Source organism: Brienomyrus brachyistius, chromosome 7, assembly GCF_023856365.1.
Source record: "Brienomyrus brachyistius isolate T26 chromosome 7, BBRACH_0.4, whole genome shotgun sequence".
NCBI classification, from domain to species: domain Eukaryota; kingdom Metazoa; phylum Chordata; class Actinopteri; order Osteoglossiformes; family Mormyridae; genus Brienomyrus; species Brienomyrus brachyistius.
In genome coordinates, this window is record NC_064539.1 from 21,280,581 (window position 1) to 21,303,799 (window position 23,219).

The following is a 23,219-nucleotide window of genomic DNA, read 5'->3' on the forward strand; positions in this document are numbered from 1 at the left end:
ACTGAAGTTGGAAGTAAAGGCCTAGTTCACAATATCTTTTCTAGTTCATCGTCAAGGTGTTTGATGGGGTTGAGGTCAAGGCTCTGTGTGGGCCAGTTAAGTCCTTCAACAAACTCAAGCAACCATGTCTTTATAGACTTTACTATGTGCAATGGGGCACAGTCATGCTGGAACAGAAAAGGGCCATCCCCAAACTGTTCACACAGAGCTGGAATCATAGGATTGTCCAGAATGTCTGGTATGCATATGTCCCCATACTTTTCCTTTTGTCCATATAGTGTACTTTGGACAAAGGGAAGCGTGGACAAAGGCTGAACAGTTTGTTAAACTCAAAATATGAGCATCCAAAGACTAACTGTGTATTTCAGAGATGCTGAACCTTCTTTCACCTTGACTCTTTTTCATGGTAAGGATTTGCCATTTTCTTGGGACCCTTGCGATCATCTTCTCTTCCTCTATCCTCCTTGTCACTTCTCCAGGTTGAGTGGCTAAAGAACGAGGAGCCCATCGATCCGGCGGGCGATCGGAACTTCTACATCACCATCGACTACAACCTGATCATCAAGCAGGCCCGTCTGTCCGACACGGCCAACTACACCTGCGTAGCCAAGAATGTGGTGGCCAGGAGGAGGAGTACCACAGCCACCGTCATCGTCTATGGTGTGAGACGTGGGGTTGAGTTTCGTTTCTGCAGTACTCACCCACTCTGGGCCGGGCCGGGTCTTTCTCCTCCGAGTAGTGCTTGCGAGCGTATGCGTGAGTGTTCCACAGGTTGCAGCTTTGGGGTGATACTCACTCCCTTGCTATCTCACCATCCCGCAGTGAATGGCGGCTGGTCCATATGGACCGAGTGGTCAGCATGCAGCAGCCGCTGTGGGCGGGGCTACCAGAAGCGAACCCGCAGCTGCACCAATCCCACCCCTCTCAATGGGGGCAGCATCTGCGAGGGGCAGTCTGTCCAGAAGCTGGCCTGTACCTCTCTCTGTGCAGGTACTGCACTTATCACAAGATCCCTGTGCGTCCCTGTGCATACCTGTGTATCTTTGTGTATCCCTGTCTTTTTCTGTCCATCCCTCTCTGTAATCTGTGTACCAGTCTGTCCCTCTGTGTCTATCCCTGTTTCTCCCTATGCATCCTAATGGGACCTTGTGCATCACTGTGTATCTCCATCCTTCTCCATATGTGCCTGAACTCCAGTTTACCCCCCACCCTGCCTTTCTTGTACCCCCCATAGTGGACGGGCTCTGGACAGAGTGGAGCAAGTGGTCCACCTGTGGCACAGAATGCACCCACTGGCGACGGCGGGAATGCAGCGCCCCCGCACCAAAAAATGGAGGCAAGGACTGCGAGGGTGTGCTGCTGCAATCACAGAACTGCACCGATGGGCTGTGCATGCAGAGTGAGTTGCCTTCCTCTCAATCCACCTGCGAAATGTGTTTTGGCCGCAGTGCTCTGACTCAGGGATCTGAGACTGCAGGCATGGAGTCAGTGTGGCTCAGGCGGAGGCCCTTTTCAACTGCAGTGCTCTGACTTGGAGTTGTGGGACTGCAGACATGCAGTCAGTGTGGCAGCTCTTTATGGTCACAGTGCTCTGACTCGGGGTTGTGGGACATGCAGTCAGTGTGGCAGCTCTTTATGGTCACAGTGCTCTGACTCCAGACAGGTTACTTCTTACAGTCGGAGGCAGGGGCCCTGGGCCAGGAATTGTTCCATTCATCTTTCTTTTTCCCCTGGAAAATGTAACAAACCCAATCTGCCCATACAAAAGGGTGGGGGCCTTTGTGGGTGGAGGAGGTGGTATCCGCCTCAGTTCTGGCTGGTTTCTCTGGGCGTGGGGTGTGTTTCTCTAACTGTGTTCCGGTGACGTGCCACAGTGACGTGCGCAGGCAGGGCCCGTTTCCCAGACACACGCTCCGAGTCCGCGGGCTTTGGCGAGCTGTGATTAACATGGTGTTTCAGGTAATTAGAGCCGGATCACTGTACGGAATTACAGGGCTGTGGGTAAAAAATACGTCCCTGAACTATTACCCAACCACTTTTCTTTTTGTCTTGGTTTAATCTTTAATGGAGGTTCACAAGTCAGTGCTTTTCTGAATCACAAGCGTCATTGTCTATGGGTAACTCTGGCTAATTTTCACTGGAGAACCTTTCCACAAAAGAAGGATATAATCCTTCTCAGCTTCTTTTCTTTTTATCCCATTCTGTCTTTATCTAGCTTTAGAAGCTGAACTTAACTGACGCAGCCACAGTGAATAGACATTGTGTGTCAATGACAAATATCAGCATTATTCTCTGTAAGCTGCCCGGCTCTCGGCCAGAGTGTCCGTCTGTCTTTGTTTGTTTGTTTTTGTTTGCTTGTTTGTTTGTCTTTCTGTCTGTAAAGACTGCAAGCATTCGCACTGCGTCACTGTCACTGCCAGCCAAGCCCCAGGTAAGGCTTACAGGAGGACCGTCTTGGCTGGCTAAGCTTTGGGTTTGCAGTAAGATCATTTATTCTTCCAGCTGTCCAGTGTTTTGTTTTATTTCCTCATTATCTCTGTCTCCCCCCCCCACACACACACACAATAAAAGGCTAGTGAATAAATTAAACAGGAGATTAGGCTTGTCTTACTTACTCATTGGATAATAGCTGTGGTCCCTTTAAACGGGCATTCGTAATGAGCAGAAGGCAGGGTGATGTGGTTCCCGTAATCTCAGACAGAAGATAAAGAGATTCTCCTCCTGGACAATGTAGAGATCTATTTTTAGACACATCTGAGCCTTTGGTGAGATTTTTAAGTGATTTTTTTTCCCCTCTAGCAAAATTCTGAGAAATGTGATGATGGCAAACGCTGCACTAGAAGCATGTCTCACATACACACACAGATACACAAATCATATCTTTGTGGGGACCGCTCATTAATTTCTATGGGAAAAAATGTTAATGCTAACTATGACAACCTTAATCCCTACCCAGCCATGAGCTGTAAGTAACCAAACAAAATATGAGTTTTTGCATTTTTTAGTTTTTTGATTGCAGAAAATTTAGTTTTCCCTGAAAAAAATGTCCCCACAAGGTTAAAAGAAATTTCTGTCACAATGTGAGGATGTTCGGTCCCCGCAATGTTATATATACATGCCCACACACAGGATCCAGCTTCCATGTGGCTCTGGAGCCCCTTTCCTGTGGGGCTGTGGCCGGACTCCGTCTGTCCCTCTGTCACATTACTGGGGCGTCCGTGTGCTAAATGAGTCCGGCACTCACCTGGGAGGAAAGGCTTCCTGAGCTCTGCGGAGGTGCTGTCAGCTCTCAGGCTCAGTGATGAGATTAACACGGAGCGTGAAGTGCTGCTGATAGCTGGTCACGGCGAGCCGGATTGGTCCCGTGATGGGGAATGAGGGGGGTGGACTCGTCCAGTCATCATACATGCCTTCCCTCTCTCCCTCTCTTCCCTAAGGTTCGTTATATCAGATGTCAGCTGAGCCTGACGCCAAGAATGATGTTGGATTTTCATGTGAGTTCATCAGCTCCGTTTTATTTGCTTCCTGTCTCCTCCCTGTCTTCCTTTGCAGTTCCCATCCTCTTTCTGTTCATTTAATTTCTCCTCCTGTCTTTGCTCTTTGGTTGGGCTCACAGTCTCTGCTCCTCTCTCTGTCCCATCACCGGTGACGTGGACTCCCAAGCTTCGCACCTGTCTGCGTGTGTCCTCAGTCGAGCTGGGATGTTGGGAATCATGTCCCTGGTGTGGAGAGACATGCTTCAGTACTCCTGTCCGATCGCGTTGTTAACTTGCTGATCGAGGGAAACCACACAGTGCTTTTGTGCCTCTTGGTGTCACATGCCACCCTAATCACTGCTCCAGTGGCCGATGTGAACCATCTAAAGTTGGACTCCCTCCTCCATGAGCTGCTGCTGGTGTCCAGGAGAATGAGACCCAGAGGCCACAATGTCTGTGATCAGGGCTCTCTGGCTCCCCCTACAGGAGCAATGCAGGCAGCGGTTCATGGCACAAAAGGGCAGTAACAAAGATTTTAGTTCATGAACTTGGGTGCTTCTGCATAAGGCTTTACTCTCTGAACTCTCTATATGTATCATGCTGTACCTGTATCTGTGGTAAATGACGATGGTTATTACCTCTTCAAGGGTTTGTACGACCAAACTCAGTGTAATAACCAAAGGCTAAAGCAGAAGATGATCTGTTGCTCTGGCCTGCCGTAGGTGCAGTGTTTTTTGTGCGAGTGGCGTGTTGGTCCAGCTGGCCGCCCCCGTGTGCTCTGCAGCTCTGTATGTTGACAGCAGTGTTGGTATTTCAACACTCTCATTGGGTTCATCTTCAGCACGCTTGGCCTTACCTTGCTCTCTCCCCACAGCCGCCCCCAGCACGGATGAGGTGGCGCTCTACGCCGGCATCCTCACCGCCGTCCTCATGTGCCTGGCCGTCTCCACTGTAGTGGCATTCCTCATCTACCGCAGGAACCGGCACAGCTTCAGCTCAGAGGTCGACTCGTCAGTGCTCAGTGGGGGATTCCAGCCGATCCATCTCAAGACCAGCCGGACAGGTGAGCATGGGACACCATGACGATGGCCGACTAGGGTTGGCATTGGCCGGAGAAGGTGCGGAGCTCGACAGGGAGTCCTATTACCAGGGGTTCTCAAACGACCCCCCCATTCATATCCTCTCCAACTGACGTGCTGCAATGTCTAAGCTTTCATGGATGTAGATGTAGGTGTTGACAGTATGACCTTAGTGTTTAGCCCTGCCTCTATGGCTCTTGTAGAATCTTCTGGAATTCGGCACCGAGATGAATCTGTTCATGGATGTAAGTGGGAATTTATGCTTGCATATAGTCAGAGTTTTATGTAGACCTTCATGCCCCCCAGCTGAGCTGTTGACGACCCCTCCAGACCTGACGTCTGCGGCAGCCATGTACCGCAGGCCTGTCTACGCCCTCCACGAATCCTCCGACAAGATTCCCATGACCACCTCGCCTCTCCTTGACTCTCTGCCTAACTTGAAGATCAAAGTGTACAGCTCGCCTGGCCTGGCTCCCTCCCAGGAGGAGCTCTCGGACCCGGGCTCGGGGGGGTCCCCAAAGATCACCAACCCCCTACTGGATGCAGAGATCATGACCTTGCGCAAGCAAAGCTTAGCTCGAATCCGTGATCCCTCATGTACTGCCCTTGGGACCTTCAACTCTCTGGGAGGGCACCTCATCGTGCCCAACTCAGGTAAGTGTTGGGCGTCACTGGGGACATCTGTGTAGAAATATCCCCGTCTGTGCCTCTCTTCATGCCTCAGTCCCTGCCTTATTCATGCTTTGGTCTGTGCCTGTGTCCCTGTCTGTCCATCTCCTTGTCTGTCCCTCTATCCCTGGCTCTGTCCATGTCCTTGTCCATAGGTCTGTCCCTACCTCTGTACATATCTCTGTCTGCGCCTGAACCCATGGTCCTCTCACTGTCTCTGTACTTGTCTCTGTCTCTGAGGAAGCATTCGAGAGCATGATTTAAGTGTTTCTAAAAGGATCATTAATACTTGCACTCTATTATTATTTTTATCTGAGTGGTATTAAAATGAGTCATTGTTCATTTAACTTTCTTATACAGAACAGCCCCAACTGTAAAATCTCTCAAAAAGAGTTAAGACATAATGTTAGGAGATGATGAGTCACCCTTCAAACAGCTCTGTCCAGCCTATGCCATAAATGGCCTCAGCCAAAAGTATGTCCAGTTGTCTCTCAGGAACTGGGAAGAAAGCCTCTGATCGAGACGGTTCATTTTCTGTTTATAGCGCCCTTCCCAACATAACCGGCTTTGGCAGAGATGAAACAGCATCTTTAATAAAAGCATGAGAAGGTCTGAATGGAGGGCTGAAAGCATGTATGTAGCTGGCCATGGAAAGTGAGTGCGGCAATGGACCACTGCTAGTAAACCGCACATGACTAAAATGATACAGCGTCCCCTAGAGCCTAGCAGGCTGCAAGACAGGATTAAAAAAGGGGGGTGATTCTGATGGAAGCCTAGCATGCATTCAGTCTTCCAGCACCATCCTCCTCCGCCTGCTCCGTGTTTCCGGAGCGTCTGGCTTCCTCTCTTCCCCACGCACACCACCATGGAAAGCCTGGCACCCTACGGATCCCCAGAGGATGAGAGGAGAGGAGTTGGCTTGGTGGAAGAACCGGCACCACGTGTCCGTGATGGCACCGTGTGAGAACCTGCCAGCCTGTGCAGCAGCCAGCCAGCTCATTTCTGGATCAAGAGCTTCCTGAAAATCAGAGATGGCTGATAGCCACCGCCTACCTGCTTTAATTAATAGCAGCGCTCTGGTCCTGCTCGGTTTAGCAGATAGAGTGCAGTATCTCCCGCGTCATATTCCCCACACATGCAGCAGAGATCTTTAGAGCAGAGAATAGGACTTCTAAATATTTGATGTGCAAAGTACTTGGTTGTGAAGTGTCTCGGAGCCAGTGGCGGGTCTGCACTTGGTGACATTTATAGACTAACGTTTGTATTTGCAGCAGAATCATTAACAGTCCTGGAAACACCCTGTCATGGGGCTTGTTCTGTTTTTCTGGGAGAGGTTATCAACCAGATTTCACCTCCTCTGCGTGCTGAGCTTCTAAAAGCGACGACGGAGTACCTGCTTCGGGGGGGCGCACGCACGATCGCCGATCTTGCTCCACAGGCGTTTTCTCCACTGCTCTCCCGGGGAAAAAAGGACGGGACACGTTATTTAACGGAAGTGAGGGATGGATGTTTGGGCCTCCTCAGCGTGCGTGGGTGGCATGTGGGACGTGGAGTTGGTGCCACGTGTGGTGGGGGGTCGTGGGGCGGATGTGACGAGAGAACTTCTCTGTGTCCTCCAGGAGTCAGTCTGCTGATCCCGGCTGGAGCCGTACCCCAGGGCAGGGTGTATGAGATGTTCGTGACCGTGCACAGGAAGGAGAGCATGAGGTAAGCCCACCCCTATCCGAGTTCTTTCACCTGACCGTATGTACGATTCATTTCAGCACAACAACAGCGATTGACTGATCGTGTTTACTGTAGCTACAGGTCTGTGGCTAAACTGAGATGAATGTCATGTGTTGTCTGCCCCCCCGCCACAGACCTCCAGTGGAAGAGGGAGAGACAGTTCTGAGCCCAGTGATCAGCTGTGGACCCCCAGGGGCCCTCCTGAACAGGCCTGTGATTCTCACCATGCATCACTGCGCTGAGGCTTGGAGCCTGGACTGGCAGATTCAGCTGAAGAACCAGTGTGCCCATGGCGAGTGGGAGGTGAGGCACTCTGGGCTCGAGCAGCTTGAGGCTGTAGGGTGAGGGGTTGCTGTTGGCCTCTGTTCAAGGCTGCAGTCTGTCTGGTCATCAGAAGGTTAGTGGTATCAATGCCCCCTAGTGGCAGAGAGAGATTGATGCAGATTCAATTGCATAGTTCAAAAAAGTAAAATCGATGTTATTACTAAGTGTGTTTAAGAGAGCAGACGCTGACCTTTCCTTTAGTAAACAAAATACACCTTTATAAGTAGGAGTACACTATCTGCCCTTTCTATATCCTCCAAGGTCGAAGAAGGAAGCATTTGATAATCCTTTTTAAGTCTTTGAATGGTCATTTTTCCCCATTGTCCTCAACAACTTCCCAGAATACCTTTCAGTACAACCCTTCACTGATAAATGCAGTGTCAGAATGCTGCTTTCTGATGGAACAATGCACTCGTGCATCACTTGCCCCCTAGTGGAGCTTCTGAGTCATGCACCTCATGTAGCCCAAACAGAATGATTAATTTGCTGTGTGATTTGGCTGTATTTCAGCTGTTACTGCCAGTGAGTGTGCTTGCTGTCAAATGAAAATAGCCATTAGTAGTTGGGGACTGTACACCGTCGGGCTAAAAAGATTGTGGACAGGCACTTTTAACTGGGGTGACGTTTGGACACTGGGTTAGTTATCAGTCTCAAAAGAATACAAGCCAGGAGTATGTGTGGGACCGCTGTGTGAGTATGCTATAGAAGAGATCCATGTAAATGTGCTTAACCATTTTGTGAAATGCTTTATGAGTTATGGGCCCCTGAAAAATTGAAGCTGTTCAGTCACAGAAGTCATAGTAAAATTAATGTCTGTGAGCATATTATTGCAGGGAAAATCAGGCCTAGTTAATCAGCATGAAATTGGCAGAAGATATCAATCAAAAGAGACACACGCCAGGTATCCCACAAGTGATGGAGTCCGAGTGGCATTACTGGAAGATTGCATCACGTCGGCAGCTGAAACGAGCCGGGGAGGCGTTACGGAGTGCTGCCGAGGGGATGTGTGGGAAAAGGAGGTAGATCGTTTGGTTATGCCTGAACTGCATAAAATATCCAGGACACAGAGAGACAGCTGTTTGTGCTCTCAGCTCAGATGGCCCCTCTTAGAAAAATGTAGTGATAGTCATTCATACGCGATAAGCGGTCACCTGGGTCAAGGCAGCACCAAACGCACACAGAGTCATTCACAGGAAGAGTCTCTTAAAGGCCTCTACTCATGGTTTCTCTGCCCCTGAGGTGTGATATTGAGGCCAGAAAGCAGTCATCTAATTGCCATTGTATCGTCCTTCATTTCTATTCACTCTCATTACCGACTGTCTGCTCTGAATGTGTCTGCAATGAGCAGATGGGTCCTGGGGGGGTCCCTCTAGCCCCTCCTTTCTAAGCCTGTGTCTGCTCATGTTTGCCCAGGATGTGGTGGTGGTGGGGGAGGAGAGCTACAGCACACCCTGCTACATCCAGATGAACGAGGAGGCTTCTCACATGCTGACGGAGACGCTGGGAACCTACTGCCTGCTGGGCAGGTCGCTCAGCAAGGCATCGGCCAAGAGGCTGAAGCTGGCCGCCTTCGGGCCCCTGGTCTGCAGCGCCCTGGATTACCACATCCGCGTCTACTGCCTGGACGACACTCAGGACACTCTCAAGGTAGGAGAGCACCGGGGACGCCAGCGCTGGGTGCCAGGCATTGCGGGAGGTTGTCGGGTTCATTGGGTTTAGCATAAGCGTTGCTCTGTCGCCCTCTAGAGTCATGCAGCCGTACTGCCGCCGGAGACTATTGCATTCACCTACGGTTTGCCACAAACGTAACCAATAAAGGAGATGTATGAGACCCTTTGGGGCCTGTTTCCATGTTTAGTGCCTGATTACTTAGCCATACATGCTGCTTCTTGAAATGTTATCGAGGGCAACAGCCTGAAACGCTAGACGCGCGCTCAGTGAGGTGGGTAATCACCTGGCCAGCCTCAGTAAGCCTCAGGGCTCATTCACACCAGTTATATGCGACTGTACTTTTAATGTCCAAACCATCCATGGAATATTACGCTCAATAGCCCAGAGGCTGCAGACATCAGGGCCTGGCTCCGCTGAGCAGTGCTGGCAAGGCGTTAGACAGACAGGTGCTACGTGGTCACCGGGTGAAAGGCTAGCGATGTGTGCAATGCATCACAACGCCTGCTTAGACGCGCGGGGAAGATGGTACCACAGCGCCACCATGCTGTTGTCCTGCCACCTAGAGGACACAAGTGGGTACTACAAGCAGTCATTAATCCAGTAAGTTGGGAGGTGTTCATTCAAGGCGGTCATGCTTTGCGGTGATGGTCAGATGGAGGAGCATTAATGGGAACAGTTTTTAAGCTCCTTGTCCAGAGGTGGACAAGACGCAGGTCACGTCGTCACGTCAGCTGAGACTGTTCGCATCCCTCCCATTGGAGATCGGTGTCGGGCTCCCTGTTCATTGAAAGTGTGCATTAAGCACTAAAATTAGGCTTCACACAGAGGTGTTTCTCATACATGTACAAGCGATGCTGGTTTGAGTCTATAGAAGTTCAAAGGATTCTATTAAACCCTATATGGATAAAAGTATTGACGCCTGACCGTTACGGTACAGGACCTTTTATGACGTCCCATTATAAATCCATAGGCATCGATATGGAGTTGCCCCCCCCCCCCTTTGCAACTATAACAGCTGCCACTCTTCTGGGAAGGCTTTCCATAAGATTTTTTCTATGGGAATTTTTGCCCATTCATCCAGAAGAGCATTTGTAAGATCAGGCACTGATGATGGACTTTTCAGGCCTGGATCACAATCTCCATTCTAGTTCATCCCAAAGGTGCTCGATGGGGTTGAGGTCAGGGCTCTGTGCAGGCCAGTCAAGTTCTTCCACACCAAACGCACCCAACCATGTCTTTATGTGCCTTGCTTTATGCACTGGGGCGCAGTCATGCTGGAACTGAACAGGAAAATCTAGCAGGGAAGAAATTTCATGAACTGACTTACTGCGAAGGCGGCATCTTATGGCAGTACCATGCTTGAATTCGCTGAGCTCTTCAAATGAGCTAATCTGTCACAAATATTTGTAAACCTGACTGCATGGCTAGGTGCTTGATTTAATATACCTCTGGTAATGGGTCTGAATGAAACACTGAATTTAAATTAAGAGACGTGTTCCAGTATTTTTGTCCATTTAGTGTTTGCTCAGGTACATTATAGAAGCAAATGTGTGTGTGTGTGTGTGTGTGAGCGGGTATACCTATCCTTATGGGGACCCATAACGTGATAAATATCCATTTTTTTCCATTATGGGGACCGGTTTCCTGGTCCCCATAAGGGAAAACTCTATTTTATAAAAATCTGTGACTGCTATGAAAAAACTAAAAATGCAAAAACTCTTGTATTTTGTTGGTTACTTATGGTTAGGGCAGGGTGGGGGTTAAGGTTGTCATAGTTTGCGTTAGCATTTTTCCCATAGAAGTGAATGAGCGGGCCCCATAAGGATAGGTATACCCTACATGTGTGTGTGTGTGTGTGTCTGTGTGTGTGTGCGCGCATAAATTTTTATCACTTAAATGTGGTTTATAGTTCTTGTAAAGTGGTTTAACACTGGTCTTTTAAACTGTAGTCAAAGGTTTACCAGAGTGCTGTCCTAACACAGGGTATGTACCATTTGATACAATTAATAATTGATACTGACTCTTTAACAGAGGTTTTTAGGAAAGTCAAAGGCCTTTTTAGATTTTTTTGATTGAAAACTACCCTTAAGCATCTTAATTTGATTATTTTAACTGTAACGTTTTATAATTATTTATGCAGTTTTACCTTCTGGATTGTTAAATCTGTTTTACTGTCTATTTGCTCTTGCAATAAATATGGCTCTAGCTGTTGGTATTGTGTTAAAAATACACATGACTAACTAACAGATGTGACTGATCCTAACCCTAACCCTATCCCTGAGAGGGGGTGACCCTAACGGGAACACTGCAGTGAAGGCCGCCAGCTGAAGGACTATGTGTGCATCTGTCTGTCCAGTTGGGATCTCATCAGTTGGGATGGATTTTGCTCATTTTGAGTAGTCCGTCTTCTACCAGCTGGGCTGTTTATCCCCCATTGTTGATCTCACAGGAGGTCCTGCAGATGGAGAAGCAGATGGGTGGCAAGTTGCTAGATGAACCGAAGACCTTGACCTTCAAGGACAGCAGCCACAACCTCAGGCTGTCCATCCATGATATCCCTCTGACTCTGTGGAAGAGCAAACTGCTGGCCAAGTACCAGGTGAGGCCGCGTGGAGTGGGAGGGGCCACGGCCGGGACTCCCAGGCCTGACGTCCATCTCTGTCCGCGACAGGAGCTGTCGTTCTCTCAGGTGTGGAATGGCAGCCAGCACTGCTTGCACTGCATCTTCTCACTGGAGCGCTCCAGCTTCCGGGTGACGGAGCTCGCCTGCCAGCTGTGCGTGCGCCAGGTGGAGGGCGAGGGCCAGATCTTCCAGCTCTACAGCACCCTGTTGGAGGTGAGTACCTGAGTCTGCCTGGCGCATGCCCTCCTCATATCACCCAGGATTTGGTCCTTCAGCTCAACGCTCATCTGCTGCAGAACACCCAGAGCATCGAGACCTCGCTGCTCGATCCGGCCAGCAGCATCACCACGCTTGTGGGTCCCAGCGCCTTCCGGATCCCGCTTTCCATCCGGCAGAAGCTCTGCAGCAGCCTGGATGCCCCCCCACCACGGGGCAATGATTGGAGAATGCTGGCACGCAAGCTCAACCTGGACAGGTATGGCAATCCTAGCGTGTGGGCAAGGGGGGTTGCTACTCGCTGGACTCAGCATGTATTTTTGGTAGCAGATTGGGGAGGAATGACCGTAAAGAGATGGAGGAATTTCTCGAGAGCGGAACATTTGCCATGCAGTTTGGTTGATGTGGCATGGGATTGCAGAGCTAGCCCCCATTACAGTTCTTAACCAACTTTTTCTTGCAGGTATTTGAACTACTTTGCCACCAAGTCAAGTCCAACTGGTGTGATCTTAGACCTGTGGGAGGCCCAGCACTTTCCTGACGGCAATCTGAACCGGCTGGCCGCTGTGCTGGAGGAGATGGGACGCCACTGCAGCAGCGCCAGCATGCCAGAGCTCTGACGTCAGCAAAAAGCCCTGGACTGGCCGAGTGACCACACCTGGCATTTGAGGCTCACGCGGCCTTGGAGAGCAGCGGGCGAATGCTGTCCAGTCATGAAAGTCATATTAAAACTCCAGAATTGAAGTCCAGCTTTGTTTCGATGGATGAAGATGAAACCAATTACCACCAAATGCAAATGGGACTTTGTTGCTTGGACCACAGAGTCCTTGGTAGATATTTCTTAACCTTGATAGTTTCTGAGGAAACGGAATGTCCTCTTGTCCATATATGTGGATGCCGGGCTGCTCTGGACAGTGCAGCATGTGGACCCTTTGGTCAGGTGAAGGTATATGAGCCTTGATGCACTCGGAGTCCCCTGTGTGCCGCATACGGTCATGTTACACCATCTGACTTGCATACAGCACTTAGGACTTCAAGTGGTCACTGTTTTTAAATCATCACATTTTGTATACGCATTATACTTCTTATGAATTTTATATTTAATATAACTTGCTTTTGTTACATGATGCCATCTAGTGGACATATGCAGGGACTACATCTGCTGGCAGACTAGATTATTGTTCAAACCTGTAAATAGCAAAACTGATTTTGGGGGGGTCTGCTGAAGGGATTTAGTCCACTTTTTCTATTGCCATTTTTCTAAATTGAGCCCTTCGTGGGACATCCGGGTGATGTGGACACTAGTGATGGTAAAAACAACGCGTCATGAACCATTTGTGGTATTTTTTGACCCCACTAGATGGTGCTCTTAGCTCGCTTTGGAGGTTTTCTTTGAGCCCTTTTTCGAGCTCCTTTTTGGAGCAGACAGCACCATCTAGTGGGGACAGGAAATACAGCAAATGGTTCATGAAGTGTTGTTTTTGCCATCACTAGTGGACATTGTCTGCTGTGGGTGGCTCTCTGATGTCACCACAGGCCCAGACCAGGAGGACATGACACTTGCCTGGATCTGCCCTGAACATCTAACTGCCGTGGTTCAGTGTCGTCCCAGTGTGGGTTGGGCTGTCCTTGTTCCACATCACCTTTGCCTTCTGAAGACTGCATGTTAGCCTCTACTAGACTAAACCTAAACAGGTAAACTTTGGTATGATGGTGATGATGTACAGATGTCCAGGTCACTGTATGTAGGATGTTCTTCACTCTCCTGCTGAGATGTCACCTTCTCTGTCTATGCAAACCTGCTGGCAAAGCCTGGCCACCCCGATGCTCGTCCTGTTGCCATATCTGCGATCCGCTCTGTGGGATCTACATGCTCCCTGTAAATGCTGACATATCCTCTTTCAGGGCTCTGTACAAATGTAAGGTTTAAATAAGCAATAAATTATATTTATAAGCAAGACCCAGGAAACCTTTCAAGCTGATAGTGTGTTTCTGTGCAGCTGGCGGTATGTACAGTACTGTGCAAGAGTCGTTCACTCTCTATGGGAGGGTGCGTTTCTAGGCGGGGAGGAGCGCCGCAGCACGGTTTGGGCAACGAGAATGTCAAAATGAAGTTGATGCCCGGCCAACTTTATGATAATGAGCTATGATGCAGTTCGGCGACAACCAATAAGATTGTAGAGAGTTCCACAAAACACGAGCGTGTAAAATTTTGTTCCAACCAACCAGTCCCCAAGTACTGTAGGGGTATAAACTGCGAGACAGAATTAATCTCCACACAGCATTTTACACTCTAGATTCTAACATACCCGTGTTTAGACAGCATAAAACTACGCATTTAAAAACAAAAATGTAGACATGCATTATTATACCGCGTCAACATGCTGTCTTTGAATACTGAGATATACGTACAGTAGGCTAATACTTGGCTATTCAAGGGCAACGGTTTCAGTTTGTAGTGCATTATATTGGTTGCCATATTATAATATTTGGCTTTTTAATCATAGATTTTTGTGAAAACTTCAACGAAGAGATTCATTGTTTTGTGTGATACGCTAAATTAATACGTTCGAGTGAAGAGCAAAAGTCGAGGAAGGACGGAGTTCAAGACCCGGACAGCCCAATGTAAAACTGGATAAACAATACGTTTCCATTAACATATCCTTTATCTAATCTATTGGACACACATTTAAATCTACATGCGTTAACTTTACGTTCATGTATTTTTTTTTTGCTGGCACGTTTCACAGATATCATTATAGTGTGTTTGATACAAGGACAAAAACATTAAAATGAGGCATAGACCAAGATGTTTGAAATGAATTGCCCAGATGAGTTGGCGGAGTGCATCATATTTTTTGTGGAGGAAAAAAGAAGAAAATCAAATACGCCAATAATTTTGGCACCACGGAATGCAAAATATTGCGAATTGTACGTAACTTTAACCTTACTTATACTGTAGAAGTAGAGTCTGCATAATTACATGTGATTTGGCAAATTATAGCGGTAGTCAGTACCAAGACAAGTTACAAGTTTGTTTGTTTTGCAGGCTGATTTAACAAATCTGCAAGACCTTGCATTGTGAACAACCTTCTCCCATCTACTCCGTCTACGTCAGAGAGCTTCCCCAGCGTTCCCTACCATTGCGGACAGGGCGGCCAGAGCAAACGCTACACTCTCGCCTCCTCGGTGTGAACATACGGTTAGGCAGTCAAAGAAAGCTTTTAAAGCTATTAATCTGAGTACTAAGTGTATATTTGCTCAGAAAATAACATGATTTACTATTAACCTTAGAATATGTGCAAATTAACTAACACAATAAAAACTAACAAGAATGTCGTCTGATCCCTAAATGTTACTGATATCTTCTTGGAACACTTTGGTTCGCAAAACTCTCGTCAGGGGCACCCCAGGAATTCAATGAATTCACTAAATTTCACCTCCAGCAACAATAACTGATTAACTTTGGTAGTCAAATAAGGAGCCGATTAGCCAAACAAGGAGGGATATGATCCAGTCGAAAAATACGGTTGCTGAAATACTGAGGTGATTTTAGGAGAGGTTTTAAAACGATTAAGCTGACACACTTTGGCAGACATAATGTGTTTTTTTACAAACATGAATATCATTTAAACAATCAAAGATTTGGCACAGTGCTGTCTGCTGATTGCGTGTGTATATTTTATAATGCGTCTGTGTGGTTGATGGTGTGTGTTTATCAGATGTGTGTGTGTCTGCGTCTGGCTGAGAGTGAATCTGTAACGGAGTGTGTGAATCTGAGTATATATCTGATTGTGTCAGCGTGTGGTTGCGTGTTTGTGTGTGTAGCTGTGTCTGATTGGTTGTGTGAATCTGTGTGTATTTGTGTGTGAGTGTGTATGTGTATTTGATTATGTGGCTGAGTGTGTATCTCACTATGTTTTTGTGTCCCACATCTGTCCACTGTCCAAACAAAAGATCCATGAAGAGCCAACGGCTGAAAGCAGTTTATTATATGTTAGATTCACCCTTAAATCGGTACAGCTGGCCCACTGCAGCTCGGGTGCCTGCTCTGAACAGGCTCCATCACTGAGAGAATGGACAGACGTTCTTACACACATAGCTATGTGCAGCACACTAGCATGGGAGAAGTGATTTCCAGCACAGCCCCGGCTCACTCTCATCATGCTCCGGAAGCTCCAGGAAAACCGATCTCTGACCTGAGCTTCATTAATCACTGACAACAGCAGCAGGAAGTAACACCAAAGGGTCCAGCCAGACAATAGTCTGTGTCCTGCAGAGGGGGGAGGTGCTCACTGGGTTCACAGCCCAGGAGAATTCTGGCAGGTCCCAGAACATCTAGGAAAAGGTGCTCCCACTGGCCTCCTTGCTCCTGCTATTTCCAGGTCTATGTTCTTCATCTCACAGTTTGATGTCCTGGGACTCCGACATCTTGGCCAGCGTCTTCTTCACCCGCAGAGCCGTGAGGCGGGAGGCGGGGCTATGCGCCCAGCACTCGGACATCAGCTTGCCCATCTGTCTGAGACACTGTGGGATAGGAGGAGGGGGATGGTCACCCTGTGGGACAGGCGAGAGAGACGGACAGCTACACGGAGCACCTCGGTACCTCATTGCTGCTCCAGCGGTTGGGGAACGGGGGTCTCCTTCTCTGCATACACACCATCTCCCTCATGTCCTCGTAGGAGGGGTCTGTAGGGACCAGGTCATAGTAAGGGAGCTGGAACTCCTCAACTATCCCTGAGGAAGACAGGAGGACACTGGTCATCTCCATGCTGGACACAAAGGAGGCTGAGACCTTGCCGGATGATTTCATGTCCCACTGGATGGCTGGGCTCCATCTCCTCCTTAACCAGCCACAGTAATACTGGTGGCACAGACCAGCCAAGCCCACCTCCCCCAGCCCGGACGGGACGTTGAGGTGCAGCGTGCTGTGGTACCTCCTGAGATGCATCTCCGCGTGATCTCCCACAGGATCAGTCCAAAGCTGTATATGTCAGCCGTGATGTATGACTGGAAGTGGGCTCTGTTCAGGCTCTCGTCCAGGACCTCCGGGGCCATGTAACGCTTGGTGCCGACCCGCGTGTTGGGCGGGATGTCCACCTCGTTTGTGTCACTGCAAAGGAGAAACACGCTGATGTGTTTACTGTGGACAGGGGAGGTAAACTCATATGAAGTCATATGATCCTATCATCAAATGAATCAATGGGCATTTTATCATCTTTTTGACAACTGAATTCTTTAGCATACATATTACGTATCTTCAGCCAGACAGTCGAACCACTGCAGGCCCTGTTGCTATGTCCACCTATTTGCTAATTTGTTGTGTGTCTGCTGGAAATCTGACAACAAAAGCTCCTCCCTCAGCCCTGATTTTCCCTTCCCCTCCCCTGACCACCCACCCCATCTCTTTCCCCGCCCACTGCCCCTGTCCCCACACCCCTGTCCCACCTCCCTGTCCACACTTCTCTATAGCCCCCCCCCGACCATACTCCCCGCCCCAATGTCCCTACCCCATTAAAAGCCCTGCCCCCTCCCCTTGACCACACTGACCTGATGAACTTGACGGCCAGCCCCAGGTCGGCGATGCAGCACGTGCCGTTCCTCTTCACCAGGATGTTCTTGCTCTTGAGGTCGCGGTGGGCGATGGCCGGCTTGCCCTGCGTGCCGAAGATCTCGGTGTGCAGGTGGCAGAGGCCGGATACAGAAGAATATGCAAGCCGGAGCATGGCCCTGCCGTCCAGCGTGGTAGAGCGGAGGTAATCATAGAGGGAGCCGCTCTCATGGTAATCTGTGATCAGGTATAGCTGAGTCCAGGAGCCCGTGCCCTTAATGTCCGCCGCGATGAAGCCTGGGGGGAAGCAAGACCCAGACACGCGGTTGGGTGAGAGAAGAATATCCCTCCACCACTGAGGCACTTTGGTGTTTGGACTGGGTTCGAGTCATACCAAGAATGTTCTCATGCCTCATCAGAACCGTCTGGTAGATCTCTGTTTCCCGGAACCAGCTGGCCTCCTCCGTGGTGAAGAAGACCTTGACGGCCACCCTCTCCCCCCGCCAGCGGCCCATCCAGACCTCGCCGTACCGGCCCTTTCCGATCTGTGTCACCATCTGGATCTGCTTGGCGATGGTCCGCTGCACCTGGCCGGCATGGGGGACAGAGGACCATCACTCTCACCTGCTTTAATCTGGGTCTGTCATGCTCCTGGATGGAAACTGCAGTGCAAGACTCTGACCAGCAGAGGGAGTCCAGAGCCGCTGCCGGAACTCTGGGACTGCTCAATGAGGTCCTTCAGCGATTCCCCCGGGTGGATGTACATGTCATCAGACTCTAAACCGAACCTATAGCGTGACTGTGATTCCTGCCGCTTGTACCTGAAAGATGAAGAGACCTTCTATTATATGCTTTTATTAATGGAGAGTTCCCATAAATAGTATTAACACCCTAGTTAATCCCCTGTATGCTGCCCTCCCGCGTTAAGATCAGCCTGTCTTAGGAAATTCAGTTCCCTGAAGAAATGTGGGTACGTGTTGCTCACCAGAAGTAACACAAGATGGTGAGGAAGACGAGGATGACCGTACAGAAGCTGATGGAGATGAAGAGGGCTGTGTAGTGGACGCTGCTGTCCACATAGCCTGAGGAAGACGGGACAGTTCATGAGGTCGGGATGATCTGCCCACACTGCCGAGGAGAGCAGGGAGGGACACCCACAGCATGAGAAGAGCCCCACCAAACACTGATCGGTTAGTGTTAGCAAGCCCTACCGGGACTGTGTTGCGGAGGCAAGGTGGGGTGCAGGTCCCGGTTGCAGTAATCCATGTCTGTACAGCACAGCAAGGCCCTCCTCTGCAGCGACCCCCCCGTGTCCTGTGAGAGGGGTGGGACACACACGCTAGCTGTTTTTCTGACAGCACCCCCGCCCTCTGAGAGCGCAGCCTGCTTCAATGCAGAGGCACACTGACTAACCAGCATGCCCCCTCTTAGTTTGGTATTTTAATCCCACCCCCCCCAACTCACCCTGCACTGGAACTGCGAGCCGATCAGCCCCAGACACCCCGAAGTAAAGACTGGCACACCCCGGTCGTCCTCCTCCACCATGGTGAAGCAGTACCCATCCGTCCTGTACACGTCATCCACACCGTCATGCAGCCGTAACCACGGGTGACAGCAGTGTCAATTATCATCGAATAATCATTATCAAAAAGTGACACCGTCGGTCAGTGGTTATCATGGCAGATTCAGTGGCCCAGCACTTAACAGCACTTAAAATTAGACGTGAGATTGTATAGGGGTGAGCCAAGGTGTCTAGAAACCTCTGCTGTCAATGAAAACGGCCTGTAATAGACGCTACACACTGTTCTACTCCGCAGATGTGTCTAAGGCTGGCTTATGCTCAGGGCTTCGGCCCACCCAGGCTTAGCCCTACCTGCAGCTGTTATTGGCAGACTCCTCCGGACAGTGGTGGTAGCAGTAACACCAGAGGAGCCGCTGGGGCTGCGATGGGCTGGATGTCTCCATCGTCGTCTTCCCAGAAACCCTCAGGAGCATGACGGGCAGCACTGAGGGCGGGGGGGACGAGGCCAGAGCGAGCATGAAAACAAACATGTCTGTAGCCAACGACGCGGATAACAGTGAAGGCCGGCCTAAGGGGCACGCCAAGATCTCAGCGAGGAAATTTTGGAAAATCATTCAGGCTCTTAGCGTTGCCCTGGCTGCATGCTAAGCTCACAGGTCAGTTATTTGTAAGGTTTCGGGCCGCCAATCTCAGTAAAGACAACGTCCTCTTTGGATGAACAGCCCAGGCTTCCTGCATGCTCATGTTTCACTTTAATATTGTTTTTCTGAACTCTTGTTTGTTTAAGCTGAACACAGCCAGCAAGAATGGAGGCATTTGTGATAATAAGGGCTGGTTTCCTCACCTGCTGTTTCCGGCTTAAACAGGACCGCTGCGGACAGCGTTCGGGCCCCTGGGGGTTCTGGTCCACTGTGAGCTTGGGGTTTCTCTGCGAAGATCACATTACAATCTGATGCTAAATGGACAGCAGCTCTGTAGCAGGGATTTGGCGCACAGCCCACTCCCGCGCATCCATCAGGGAGGTGGAGCTTAGAATCCTGGGCTCCGTTTGCGTGAATACTGGGCCCCAGCCTCACCTTCGTTTCATCACACTACTGGTTTGGATCGACTGTCTCCTCGCCGAGTCGCAGTCAGATGTAATTCAGCCCATGCGTCACTGCTAGCTCAGTTTATCAGTATATAGTTACCTTAAAATCAGTTGGGGGGGGGGGGTATGACCGCTACTATGCTAACCAGAGCCTCAGAGCCACATGTTTGAGGCGCAGTAGCATAAATATTAACCAAAAACAGACAAAGCTCCATCTTAGCAGCAAGACCACGAAGAGTGTGAGAGTGTGTGTGCGTGTGTGTGTGCATGTGTTTGTGTGTGTGTGACCGGCTGACTATGTGGCTACTAGCTCCTCCCACCCCACACCGCAGACACAGGACTTCCCAGCAACATTTCAACCTCAGTTGCAGTGAAACACTTATACGTCGATTGATCAGCTGCCCTTGGGATGTTCTCCTAGGGGCCACCAGGAACCCACATCTGCTCCACCCCCCCAGGAAAGCCCCGGTGAGCTTGAGGAGCTCTGCAGTGTCAATCACACCGAATCCAAAGGAGAGAGAAGCCAGGCGGGAGTGCAGGAGAGTGGGCCCACATCCTATGCGGCAGCGCGTGTGGATTACAGGGGGTCAGCAGGGCCCAGCAGCCCAGCCAGTGACTCCCATTACATAAACACTGTCTGCCACAGGCAGAGAAATGCAATATTGGGAAAATAGGGCTGATGCTGAGGGAAGGGTCTGACAGAAGCGCCGCTGCTCGCCGCCAGATCGCCCGGATCCCGGTAAAATAATCACGAGAAAAGTCCCACCCCAGTCTGAAACTTCACAGCGTGTGTGGGATCAGGGTGGTGGTCAGGTCTGCTTTGTGAGTCAGCCCGCTACCCCCAACCCTGAACACGCAGTGCACAGCCCGCCCCCCTCAGCAGGACGCATTTCACATTGTAATGGTGCCGCAGTTTTCGATAACTTCCAGTAGTTTTTGATAATATGCAGTCCAAGGCCAATGGGCAAGGATAACACACAAATGTATAAACATGAAGAACAAACATGAGCTTCTTTAGGAGAAAGCGAGCAGTTTCCCAAACCACCATCAACACACTCCAGATAGACAGGAATTAACACTGCGGGATATTATGGCTGACTGGCCAGCAGGGGGTGCAAGTGTGAGGCCAAATTCCCTTAAATTCCTCGTCTCCCTAACTGCCATCCTGACCTCAAATGCAGGACCTTTTCACTTCTTATAGTCTTCTCATTCTCTTATAAATATGAACGTGAAACCCTACCTGCAAAAGTTCATGCAAGATTGCTAGTGATATGATCATCAATCAGCCTGTTTCACCCAGGTCTGACTGTCCTGCCCTGTGCCTAATACTGTAGTGAAGGAGATCAAGCCTTTCTTTGAAGGCTGGGTGACATGTCACTGTCCAACCGGCACTCCCGAGCCACCTGTGGTCAGCACACTGTGTGGCGTCTAAGTCCATGCATGACCACATGTGGTCAAAGATATCACCTCTGCACGTTTTCCCAGAACGCAAAGTCTTTGGACAAAATTAAGAAAACAGCAAAGCATAACTCTTACCGTGTCATTTTCCCACAAAGTATTTAAAATTTAAAATGACCCTACTGACCTTATTATTGGATTCAAATGGTAAAAACTGACAGCAACTTCTCACTTTAAAAGAGACCCCGTTGTTTAATCTCATGGAGTAAAACTCAATTCTAGAAATGTTTGTGGTGTTAAGGCACAGACGCAGTCCTGCATTTGTAACATAAAGGGATATTTCAGCGTTAAAAAATGCTTCGATAGCATTCGATACACACTCTGGAAATAAACAGGCCACTCAGACGGCTAAGAAAGGAGGAGAGACCCCAGGTCAGAACCGCCACTATTTCTGGTGCATGCGTGAGCGTATGTGTGCACATGCAATTGTCTGGGGGATGACTGATTTAATGGCCGATGTGTGACAACTGAGTGTAACACACATTAGACAGCTGAGCTCTAAACAGTTCAGTCCAGTCCAGACCATCCCAGAATCCCCGAGCAGCTAAGCTACAAGAAATTAAAGCAGAACTAGCATTTTTTTTTTGCAAGAACAACTGGGAACAGTGAGTACTGGAAGACACCTGACTCAGGGTGTACCATGTTTTGCAAAACAAACTGACACAATAACAAACTGCCTTCAAGGCTCTTTTTGGGAGGTCAGAGTAAAACAACAAAGCACAAGTGATAAAATGTGCCGTCCTCCGGTGCAGCCGAGTCAGAAATGCCTCGCATGCGGTCGGGTGTGTTTCACAGGACAGATTTAAGTTGCATACTTGGAGTGAAAATGCTCCAGTTAACTTGAGCCAGCTGGAATGTGCATTCAAAGACAACTGTGCGTCTGTTTAAAACACCCCAAAACACACTGCGTCACGAAAACACGGACACATTCACAGAGCGCCGGACACACCTGTAGGCTACAAGTGGTACCTGTATCTCTCCGAACACGCCCCAGTACTGACAGAGCACCTGCCTGCTCGGTGTGGCAGCCAGCGGATGGGCTGTTACTCACCTCGCGTGCTGGGGAGGAGGAGGACAGACAGGAGCAGCCAGCACACAGCCGTGAGCGAGGGAGGACCAGCTCTGCTCCTCACTGACACCCTGCTGCAGAGAAGGGCCAGGAGGAGGAGGGAGGCAGTGACGCTCTGGGTCGCTCCCACACCCCTTATGCCGCCAGGCCAGCCCACTGTTTCCAAGCACCTAGTGGGCTGGACAACAAAGAAGCTCCAGGCTATTCCTCATAGCTCCTGCCCCCCCCCCCCCAGGCTAAAGAGTGGGGGGTGACCCACCACTGGGGAAGCTCACCACTGATGCACCACTGGGGAGGCTCACACTGCATCACACACCGCGTCGAGCACGAACAGGGCAACGTGATTTCGGAGTTCCATGTCAGGCAGATTCTACACCGCATCCCAGGAGCCCGAGTCCCCAACCGCAAATAGGCTCCCTCTCACTTCAGGGCACGGCCTCAACCACAGAAACACTCTTACTCAGGATTAAGCGCTTATGTCCTCCAGCTGTCAATGCCCATCACGCGCACATTCACGCAGCATATTGCTAAACTCACAGAGTTTTCCAGAAATAAATCCTCCACCCACTGAATTCTGCCCTGCCGGTCCCCGGGGTCCGCAGGCTCCCCTCACGGGGGCATCACCACCCCTGATCTGCGCGAGCATCACTGGAAGCGGAATGGCATTTCCGGGTGCTTGTGCGACTGGATACATGAGGGAAATATAGTTCACCACAAGTGGAAGAGGCACCTTCTTCAGCAAGTAACGC

At 49.8% G+C, this 23,219-nt stretch overlaps 2 protein-coding genes across 8 annotated transcripts in view; one reads left to right on the forward strand and one right to left on the reverse strand.

Annotated features, from left to right (window-relative positions):
• Window positions 1-13,756, forward strand: part of unc5cb (unc-5 netrin receptor Cb) — a 49,035-nt gene extending 35,279 nt beyond the window's left edge. Inside the window, exons 5-17 of one of the 7 annotated variants that reach the window (XM_049020704.1) lie at window positions 480-660; window positions 823-990; window positions 1,235-1,399; window positions 3,438-3,494; window positions 4,351-4,539; window positions 4,862-5,209; window positions 6,844-6,931; window positions 7,084-7,252; window positions 8,687-8,920; window positions 11,394-11,543; window positions 11,616-11,780; window positions 11,864-12,042; window positions 12,247-13,756. In XM_049020704.1, coding sequence (XP_048876661.1) covers window positions 480-660; window positions 823-990; window positions 1,235-1,399; window positions 3,438-3,494; window positions 4,351-4,539; window positions 4,862-5,209; window positions 6,844-6,931; window positions 7,084-7,252; window positions 8,687-8,920; window positions 11,394-11,543; window positions 11,616-11,780; window positions 11,864-12,042; window positions 12,247-12,403 — 2,250 coding nt within the window. In that variant the 3' untranslated portion in view covers window positions 12,404-13,756. Of the gene's footprint in view, window positions 1-479; window positions 991-1,234; window positions 1,400-3,437; window positions 3,495-4,350; window positions 4,540-4,861; window positions 5,210-6,843; window positions 6,932-7,083; window positions 7,253-8,686; window positions 8,921-11,393; window positions 11,781-11,863; window positions 12,043-12,246 lie in introns of all 7 variants that reach the window. The other 6 variants (XM_049020700.1, XM_049020702.1, XM_049020705.1 and 3 more) reach the window with 6 other exon arrangements.
• A 1,997-nt stretch (window positions 13,757-15,753) lies between these two features.
• Window positions 15,754-22,569, reverse strand: bmpr1bb (bone morphogenetic protein receptor, type IBb). Its single transcript, XM_049020706.1, has 12 exons — window positions 22,453-22,569; window positions 19,701-19,784; window positions 19,208-19,340; window positions 18,799-18,901; window positions 18,546-18,648; window positions 18,320-18,416; window positions 18,017-18,155; window positions 17,729-17,921; window positions 17,334-17,631; window positions 16,721-16,896; window positions 16,390-16,520; window positions 15,754-16,310 (listed from the first exon to the last, which is right to left on the reverse strand). The coding sequence occupies exons 3-12, from the start codon at window positions 19,327-19,329 to the stop codon at window positions 16,185-16,187; spliced, it is 1,488 nt and encodes a 495-aa protein (XP_048876663.1). The 5' UTR covers window positions 19,330-19,340; window positions 19,701-19,784; window positions 22,453-22,569; the 3' UTR covers window positions 15,754-16,184.
• Between the last annotated feature and the right edge of the window lie 650 nt (window positions 22,570-23,219).